General features: G+C 41.6%; 1 protein-coding gene across 4 annotated transcripts in view; it reads right to left on the bottom strand.

Annotated features, from left to right (window-relative positions):
• Positions 1-5767: 5767 nt before the first annotated feature.
• The window catches only part of large2 (LARGE xylosyl- and glucuronyltransferase 2), a 72094-nt gene continuing 67426 nt past the window's right edge, over positions 5768-10435 (bottom strand). For all 4 annotated transcript variants that reach the window (XM_015051036.1, XM_015051038.1, XM_015051039.1 and 1 more), the window contains 6 exons: positions 9277-9432; positions 8944-9107; positions 7885-8163; positions 7201-7347; positions 6942-7137; positions 5768-6521 (listed from right to left, as the gene is read on the bottom strand). In XM_015051036.1, the coding sequence (XP_014906522.1) occupies positions 6324-6521; positions 6942-7137; positions 7201-7347; positions 7885-8163; positions 8944-9107; positions 9277-9432 (1140 nt within the window). In that variant the 3' untranslated portion in view covers positions 5768-6323. The remainder of the gene's footprint in view (positions 6522-6941; positions 7138-7200; positions 7348-7884; positions 8164-8943; positions 9108-9276; positions 9433-10435) is intronic.

Here is a 10435-nt window from a genome sequence, read left to right as displayed (position 1 = left end):
AGCAGCCATGCTAACGCTCACAGCTAACAGCCACCATCCATGCTAACGCTGACAGCTAAAGGCCACCATCCATGCTAATGCTCACAGCTAACGTCCACCATCCATGCTAATGCTCACAGCTAAAGGCCACCATCCATGCTAACGCTCACAGCTAACATCCACCATCCATGCTAACGCTGACAGCTAAAGGCCACCATCCATGCTAATGCTCACAGCTAAAGGCCACCATCCATGCTAACACTCACAGCTAACATCCACCATCCATGCTAACGCTGACAGCTAATAGTCATCCATGCTAATGCTCACAGGTCAAGGCCACCATCCATGCTAATGGTAACAGCTAATGGTCATCCATGCTAACACTCACAGCTAATGGTCATCCATGCTAATGCTCACAGCTAACGTCCACCATCCATGCTAACGCTCACAGCTAACATCCACCATCCATGCTAATGCTCACAGCTAACATCCACCATCCATGCTAACGCTCCCAGCTAACAGCCACCTAGACAGACCAAACAGTCTAGGGTTTGAACTTTCTAAATATTTAGCTAATTAGTAATTTAGCTAAGTTCAATATTTAGTTTGCAACTAAATATTTAGCTCGGAGCAAAATATATAGTTGGCAAACTAAATATTATTATGTTAGAAATAAATATTTAGCTTCCTAACTGAACATTCAGTTTTGAGATGAACAAGCTAAATATTTACCTAACAAGCTTCCAAATTCAATATTTACCTAGGAAACTCTGAATGTTGCTTGAAGTTATATATCTAGCTACCAAACTAAATATTTAGCTTGCTATCTAGATATTTAGTTTGTAAAATGTGGCTTTTATAAATGAATAACATAGTGAAAATATGACTGTCAAAAATTAACCCCCATTTTGGCAAAATAACCCAAATTGTTATCTTTAAGTTTAACCCCCCACTGGGTTACAGTTTGCAAACTCCAGTCCATATTTTCCAGTTCCATCCTGGATCCACTTGAAGATTTTAATTCAAGTCAGGACAAAGCAGCGAGAGGGAAGTTGCACCATAAGATTAGAAATCCTGATTTTAATTAGCAGAAAATAAATCCTTGTATTAATCTCACGCAGCTAAGAGCAGGGAGTCTCTGCTAGCCAACAAAAGCGTCTGAAATGATAAATCTGCCAGATTGATCATTATTCCATGAGAATACACAAAGTCTCTCACCAGGGACAGAAACAGATCACTGACCAACATACATCTCCTCATTCTGACAGAAAAACACTCCAGGCACGAAACTAATTAGCTCTGAATTTTTAACGACTTGCTCTCAATTAATATCTGAACTGTCCCACCAGATTACACGGCCCTTAATTTGTTCCAAAGCAGAGATCGGACAGAAACCACAATTAGACAAACGTCAGCAGGCGATCAAACTCCAGACCTACTAACTGCTGGACAAACGTTTTATTATCCAGATTTCTAAATTGTGTTCTGTAGTTTGCTGAATGGATTAAACTCCACTCATCATTCTGAAGATTTCTTTGACTCGGTTCGTCCGGAATCCTCCCGAGGATCCAGCGGCAGCCCGGAGTTAATGCTGCGCCTGCCGGCCGTCTGAGCGGCTGATCTCGGCCGGGAGGGACGGGCCGCGGGCCGCCCCTTTATCGAGCTCCTGGAGCGCAGACGGAGGAGAGGGGCAGCGCTTATTGCCATTGATCTAAAGGCGATGAGTCCCCGGAGCCGCTGCTGGGAGTCGTTTTTTGTTGGATACACATCTGACACTAATGATTGGCTTCTGGTTGGCTCCATCCCACTGACGGCAGGCCGGACCGCCGGTTCCTGCTCCCATCAAACCCTAATCTAATTATTATACATTCTAAGTGCACCGAGCATTAGTGGAAATGTATGTATGATGCTAATTAGCCACACTGGGCTTTTATGGAAAGGATCAGACCTTCTGACCCTGGAAAACTACTTGAGATTTTGCTCTCAGACACTAAATTAATTCAAAACTATTACTTTTAAAATTGCGCCTAGCTTTAGTGTAAATGTAGGTATGGTGCTAATTAGCCACACTGGGCTTTTATGGAATGAAACAGACATTTCTCTCTCAGTATGTTTATTATTTTATTGATGCTGCTTTTCATCAAACAAACCTTAAAATTAAGTTAAAATATGTGTAAATAAATTACGTTATTTATTTGTTGTGTCTCTTTTTGGTGCAATTCGTCTTCACTTAGTTTTATCAATTTTTAACTTCCAGTTTTAGGTTTGATGTTTTTATTTTGAAGGGATAATTTCCAGTTTTACTGAATGACAAACAGACTGAAGACAAGTTGATGCAACATGTTTTATTGGCAGCAATCTCTGTGACAGAGGCAGAAAGTATGTCTATAAATAAATATGTTTTACATACTGAGTTTCACTAAATTATAAGCATTTATTTCATCAGATGCTAAAACTAAAGTTGTTTTCAAACTACAGTTGGTATTTTAAGTTGTAAATTTTATTTCTAAGTTTCAGACATAAACATTTGAAGAGTGTGTTAATTTTGGCGTATACCGTTTTTTTTCTGTCTATTAATTATTTTACAGTGAAACTCCATGAACTCTCAGACACTTTTTTACAAAATAAAATCTGTTTCACAGATTAAATTTCAACATCTATTTTTAAACAAGGCTGCAGTGTTTAAAATACAGTAATGGATATATGAATATGAATAGTAATGAAGCATACATTTACTATATGGTTCCTGGGTTTCATAATAAAATGACATTGTATCAGGGTATGGACTCGTATAAAAATATTTATTCATCGTTGTTTTTTTAAGGTAATGTTTTTGAAAACTTTGATTCAAAGTTGTAAAACCAAATTAGATTCACAGAATTTATTATTTTTACAATTATATATGACACATAAAGTTCAATTTAGTGTCGCTAAAAAGCTTCACACCTAAAATCAGAAATAACTTTTAGAAATTTGGTCACATGTCTGTTTTCATATATCACAGATGACATTAGTAAACCTAAATATATTTTATTTCTGACTCAGGGTTAAAATTATTTACAGCAGTTCCCACTTTTACCACTAGATGGCATCAAAGCGCTTCTAACGCGTCTATTTTATGAAAAACATCGTAGGTGGTATTTTTACGTCTCCTTGGCTGCATTCACATCAGAACAGCTCAGTAGCTTCAGCGGTTCCTGAAGGGTCATTTAAAGGTTCTGCTAATGAAAGAGATAAATAATGTGTATCTGTGTTTCCATCGGACCAGCAGCTGAAGGCGTGGAGCGGAAGACCTCCTGCTGTGAACCCAGAGCTGCAGGGTTCTCAGGCTGCGCAGCGTGGGATGGACTGCTCTTCATGATGAAACCTCTGGAGATCTGAAAATAATAAAAAGATAAAAAATAAAATATTAATAATGATCTCTGTGAGACCTGGTTGGCTGTAGTTTAAGTTAGAAAAAAGATTAAATGGAAACAGGAACACTGTGAAAATACTGTTGTCTATTGAAAAAACTGAACACAAATCTGTACATTTCTATTTTAGTAGATAAATAATAATTCAATTCAAATTACTTCAATTATTCCAAATCTGATGTCACATAGTCAAAGTAAGAGTCACTCTGGATGTTGTGCTGTGGGCAGGAAGGACCTTCCAGCTCCTCCAGTCAGTGCTGCAACAAATCTGAAGAACCCTCTGACTGAAGACGTTCTTTATGGCATCAACGTTTGACGATAACATCTGAGATTTGGGGTCAAAGTTCAGGTATTACTTGAGCTTTTCAGATGCTAATCGGCTACTCCCAGTTGTAAAAACATTTGTTGCTATGGTTACGCATCATAACAAAAAGATCAAAAGTCCTTCATTACAAATTACACCTGCTCTCAATTCATTACAGAAATTAATCAACAAAATATTTCAGAAAACATAGAAATGAAACACATAGAGCCGTTTCCCTGGCAGTCAGATTACTGAGACGTTTGTTTCTGATGGAAATGAGTCGATCGATAAAAATGATGTTGTGAAACTATCTGTTCCCTCCTTATAATCACTCAGCAGCTTTTTGGATGAGATTTCACTGATTTATCTGCAGAATCTCTGTCTTCAGTCTTCCTTTCTGCTGTTTTTCTGTTTTTTATTTGTTTCTTCTGTGAATGAAGCTAACTCTGGAGAAAAGTTCAGTGAAACTATTTCTCCAATTATTTCTCAGTGATTTGCATTTAAACAGGAGGAGAAGCCAGGGGACCCATTTCTCCAAAACAATGTCGTTTCTATTAAAAGTTTCTTACTGGACCAATTACACACATGGAAGAGTCGCTCGGCTTCAAACCGCTGACCCCGATAAATAGAAATGTTGGATCTCCCCCGACATTCAGCCCGCGGAGGAAGGAATATAAATAATTTCACAGGGTAATCCAGAAAATAAAATTAGCTCTTCCTGAGGACAAAACACGCAGCAGGCGGAGTAATTAGAAAAGGGCAAATTTATTTAAAGCACTTACATAGAAAAATATGATTGATTTGAGTCAACAATAATAAATAGAGCCTGTCGGTCCAGGCCGCGCCGTCCGTACAATCAATATCCAGTTTCACAATACAGCAAAAGGCACTAGCATTTACCACAATCAACAACAAGAGGATGGAGGCGGCGTGGACGGAGTCACGACGGTCTCCGTGGCGACGGTCTCCATGGCGACGGTCCGGTCGCTCTCCGTCAGACGCGATCCGACGTTTGGTACCGAGACGTTTCCTCCGCCGGGGAGCCGCAGCGACGACGCTTCCCTCAACATGGCGGCGGCGTAAAAACGAAAGGTTCAAAACAAGACAAAGATAAAAAAATAAAATAAAATAAAGAAAAAAATTATTAAATTAAAGTCCAGAGGAGAAAATCTGAACGATAAATACTTTAATAAAAATAAAAACAGGAAATCCAGCTGGAATTAAGACGTTTCTCTTGCTGCTCGTTTGTTTATGAATCCATCACTTTTACTTTAATTATGATTGATTATAGATTAATGAATTACATTTTTTTATTTATAGTCAGGCGATCAGGTGGGACCTAAAAGTTTCCCTTCACACAAATTTCTTTTCCGTTTCGTTTAAATGTTTCGGATCAAAAACTGAAATTTTTCAGACGATTTCATTAACTTTCATAATTTTTTATTTTTATTTTTTCTGAGCCAATCAGAGGATGAATTGCTGAAATGTTCTTATATTCAGAGAGCATCATACTGCCACCACCGTGGAGAGCATGGGGATGATTTCTGAGACGGGTCAGCGCCGGTTCTGGTCTCGGATCCCTCCAGTGGCGGCCATCTTTGGCCAGTTTCTCTCTGTCATTGTTGAATCATGACCTCTGACCTTAACTGAATCTTCTATTGATTTTATTTTTGTTTTTCCCACCAATGCTGCCCTCAGGTCTCCATCCTTCAGTGTTTTACAGCATTTTAAATTAATTTATCTGCCACTGGAACAAAATTAAGTTTTTATTTATTAAAACAAGCTTCTGTGTCTTGCTGAAACATTTTCTAAGATATTTGCACCAGAAACTCGACCAAAGTTACTTGGTAAAGTTTTGTGTTTTTTCAGTGTTTGAGTCTAAAAAACACAGAATTTCCTTAAATATGAAGAATTTTGACGCAGCAGCAGGAAAATGAGTTAATTTCAGCTGGATGAGTAAAATCAGCAGGATGACGAGTGAAATCGGTCAGTAGACGGCGCAGACATCCAGTGACTCAGACGTAAAGTCCAGCTTCCTGTTGGTCCCGGTGGGTCCGGTCAGAACTTCTTTGCTGCTGTGAAACCCGAGCGATGAGATGAGAACCTGGTGCAGCGGTTTACATGCAGGACGAAGCAGGCGTGACTCCGAGCGGCGTCGCCGTGGCGACAGCGGCGCCGGATCGCACACACACTTAAAGCACACGGAAACGTGATCTGATCCGGAAACCGTCGGGTTCTTTTCCCTTAAACCCGTCCAGAAATATAAAGCCGTAATCAAAACTCTGTAAATGCAAATGTTTCGCTATCATTGGTTCAGATTTATGCCTTAAAAAACAAAGAAGTTTATTAAATATCTTTGTAAATGTCATGGAGTTGATAAGGCTTGAATCGTTCTCCAGTTCGACTGGTTTCCCCCGACCCGGAGCGCCGGGTCCGGACCGGTTCCCAGTGGGAAAAGCCCTGATTGTCAGAACAAAGTGAAAACCGTATGGTTCCTGTTTTCCTGCTTCCGGGCCTTCGGCGCCGCCGCTCTCCGAGGGGCCATAAAGCTTCACGGTTCCACCAGACGCGCCGCCCGCCGCGTCGGGCCGCCGGCACGCTCCGGGCCTCAGCGCTCCGTCTGGAGCTCACATGTTCCTCTGGGCCGTCAGGTACTTGAGGGCGGCGGCGCCGTACTTCCTGGACAGATCCTGGTGGAACTCGTCCTTCAGCGTGTTCAGACAGTTGCGGTAGCTGGAGCTGGAGCGAAACTTGGAGATGTCGAAGCTGGGCGCGTGCGGCATGTGGATCATGAAGGCGTTGGGAAGGACCATGAGGTCGAACTCCTGCAGGAGAAACACAGAAACCGGAGTCAAAGGTCAGGATGTTCACCTGCAAGGCTCTGAGAAATCTGATTTATTATTCCACAGATTCTGTTCCAGTTTTACTGAATTCCACCTTAACTACATTTATGAACCCAAAATGGAAGCAAATGGCGGAAAATATTAAATCAGGACCTGAAGGTCAACAATCTATCTACAGTAACCATGTTGGTTTAGTGATTTAGCATTAGCATTAGCTTGTGCTAATTATTGTTTTCGTTTAGTGTTAGCTTCTGTTAAATGTGTTTTGTTGTTTTATTTGTAGGTTTAACAGAACATTTGCTCCAACATAAAATCACATAAAAACCTGCTAAAAGTAAAAGTGAGCGCTCTTCCATAATAGTCCCTGTTTTCAGTCCCGTTTGGCTCCAGGCGGTGGCGCACCTGAGCGTCCAGCTCCATGATGTGGGACACCTTGTTCCAACCGAAGCCCACGAAGCGCTGGTCGTACTCGGGGCAGTCCCGCCTCACCACCACGTACGGCTCGAAGTCCGACTCCCACTCCACCTTGTAGGGCGTGGTCGCCGTTCGCCATTTAGCATAGTTGGTGGGAGCGTGACCCTTGGGCCACACGTGGTACCTGCAGACAGGGGGCGCTGTTAGCTGGGTGCTCTGCTCGTCTGGAAGGTTCTGGTTCTGGTACCTGAAGGTGTAGAGAGTCCCCATGTCCAGCATGGAGAGGAGCTCGGCTTTGGATTTGGGGAAGGAGAGACGGTAGCGCAGCGTCTCGAAGGCCGGGACCACCAGAGCCTTCTTGGTGTGAGCCACATCCAGCTGGACGATCGACTTCCTGAAAGACCACAAACATTTAAGGTCGTTTTTCCACGAGACGTTTCGGCTGACAAACAGCTGGAGCATTAAGTATTTCATACTCAGCAGATTTCTTAAGTGACAAAGAATGGGGAGGTCAAAGGTCAAATGTGAGAGAAAAAAATCTGACTGGCATTTTATTGTATTAAATAAGCAACAGTAGCAATTGGCTAGCAGCTAGGTAACAACCTTAGCATTAGCTTCTGCTAAATACCATGTTGGTTAACAAATTAGCATAAGTTTCCACTAAATATCATGTTTGTTTAGCATGTTAGCATTCGCTAAATGCCATGTTAGTTCAGAGCTTTAGCATTAGCTTCTAATAAGTATGATGATGATATAGCACGTTAGCATTACTTTCAGTTAAATACCATGTTGGCGTAGCTCATTAGCATTAGCGAAACTGATGTTTTTGATTAGCACATGTTTGTATTTAGCGTTGCCCACCACAGGCTGAAGCCACAGAGCTGCTCTAACGACGCCAGGAAACTCTAAATGTTTTGACCGCTGCGCTCACCTGAGGTAGTCGTAGAGACCGTACATCGGCAGGAAGTCCACGTCCGTCAGGAACACGTAGGGCGTGTTGGCGTTCTTCAGGGCCACGTTCCTCACCAGGTTGACCGGGTAGAACTGGCCTTCCTTGTAGACGATGTGGTAGCCGACATTCTTGCGGTTCTTGAGGACCTCGGAGGCCTGAGCGTAGCGCAGGAACTGCTGCGCCTCGGCGTCGGACATGTAGAGCGCCAGGCTGATGGGGCCCTCCCAGTGCTTACAGATGGCCTCCAGCATCTGCAGCCTGCCAGACACAGGAGGAAGAGCTTAGTGCAGAGGGAATCAAACACTACGGAGGCCCAGAAGGGACAACATTCAATAAATAAATACATCATTATTTTAATATGTCATAAAATAAATAATTGATTTCATAGATGGTTAGTTTTCAAATATGTCATTCAAGTCAAGTCAAAAGTTATTTATATTGAACATTTACAAGGTCAGAGCTTCACAATAATTACAACATCATAGACAGAGGAATGACAACAAGAGATAACAGGAAGTTTAATTTAAAAAATAAAATCTGCAGTAAAATACCAAGAAAATAATAATAATACAAATAGAAGACATACTTAATTTCAGTTGCAGCAATAAAAAAGAAAAGTCGGGGGTGTGGCTAACGGTGGGACGGAGTTATATTTAATAATTAGCTGTCCATTAAATAAAATATTTTAAATATTTAATGAAACATATATTTATTCCATGTTACATTTAATAAATATTTAATTTTGTATGTATTTATTTATTTAATTTTGTCCCTTTTAGCCCTCCATAATCTGCAGATTGAGCCTTTATTCATTCATGTTTGCTTGTTTAAATCATGGCTGCCATTCAGTAGATTTTTTCCACTGCAGGGAAACGGATTAAACGAGGATTCAGTTCAACTCATCATGTCTACATGTAAGGAGTTCCTCCAGGTTCTGCTCTGGGCCCAGTCAGTTTTTTCCTTTGTGGTTAATTTTACCAGACATAATGCCAACCAAAAATAAAAGCTGATGATTTTATCTGAATTTCCGTCCCCTACCTGTCCATGGAGAGCTGAGCCACCAGCGTGACGTCTGTGTCGTCCTCCGCTGGCGTGTAGTCGTACTGCAGGAAGTACAGGTGGACCCGGTGCACCGTCAGCCGCTCACGCCGGAAGTCGTAGCACTGATCGTCTTCGTCCAGCTCCTCCAGCGCCGCCTGCAGCTGGGGAGAGGAACTACAGCTTCTAACAGACTCTTTACTGTTTTTATGCTTAAACAAACGCAGGTGGATTAGTTATCATGATGGGATGGATTATTGAGATTCCTGAGCTCCTGTGTTTATTCATGTGTGTGTGTGTGTGTGTGTGTGTGTGTGTGTGTGTGTGTCGTACCCGGACGCTCTCCGGACTGGCCTGGCTCGGGCAGCCGAACAGCTCCCTCCGCAGCAGGTTGCCGTCGTACTCCAGGAAGGTCAGGTAGAGGTTCCTGAAAAACTCCACATGTTTGTTCTTCACTCGCAGTTTCTTCGGAGAGTTCCAGTGGATCACCTGAAAACACGACAACAGGTTGTTTCTCACACTGGATTAAAGAAATAACATATCAGCTCCAGCTGCAGCTAACAATTATTTTAATAATCGATTATTCTATAAATTTTTCTGACGATTAATCTGATAAAAAAATTGGCACTTCTACAGATTTTTCATTTAACCAACATTAGAAATTCATTAAATGATGCAAAAAATAATACAGTTAACTTTTTAAATAGTAAAATAAACATTTAATTGAATAAAATGCAATGACAGCATTCCTTCACTGAGTCTGAACTAAACCCACAAAGGAAGACGTTTTGGTTGAATATATTTACTGACTGTTTTTTATCCTAAATGCAAAATGTATATAATTTTGAACAGCTTTATGTTAATTACAGCTGACTGTGTTGTTCTCTCAGTAGTTGGCCTTTTTTCAGTTCCAGTTAATGATTAATTGATAACTAAATTAGCTGATGATTAATCAATAATCAATTCATCACGATTCATCTGATTAATCGTTTCAGCTGTAGGTCAAGCAAATCAGATCTCACTATTTCTAACAATAGTTTCTAATGCGTGTTTGAAAGTGACCTATCTTGCTTCCTTAGACGGGTTAGGATAGATCTGTGGCCTAAACAAAAGATGTTCATTACATTTTTTCCACAAAATCCTCTTAGATAATTTAATTTCAGTCTGCTCTGCTGAGGTTGCTAGGAAACGGATGGAACTCCGCTGGGGTTGCTAGATAGCGGGTGGAACTCTGCTGGGGTTGCTAGGAAACGGATGGGACTCTGCTGTGGTTGCTAGGTAGCGGGTGGAACTCTGCTGGGGTTGCTAGGAAACGGATGGAACTCTGCTGGGGTTGCTAGGAAACGGATGGGACTCTGCTGTGGTTGCTAGGTAGCGGGTGGAACTCTGCTGGGGTTGCTAGGAAACGCATGAGAGTCTGCTGTGGTTGCTAGGTAGCGGGTGGAACTCTGCTGGGGTTGCTAGGAAACGGATGAGAGTCTGCTGTGGTTGC

This window comes from Poecilia latipinna, unplaced genomic scaffold, assembly GCF_001443285.1.
Source record: "Poecilia latipinna isolate Pla-1442-1.1 unplaced genomic scaffold, P_latipinna-1.0 Scaffold1025, whole genome shotgun sequence".
Taxonomy (NCBI): domain Eukaryota; kingdom Metazoa; phylum Chordata; class Actinopteri; order Cyprinodontiformes; family Poeciliidae; genus Poecilia; species Poecilia latipinna.
This window is presented reverse-complemented; position numbering and strand designations above follow the sequence as displayed.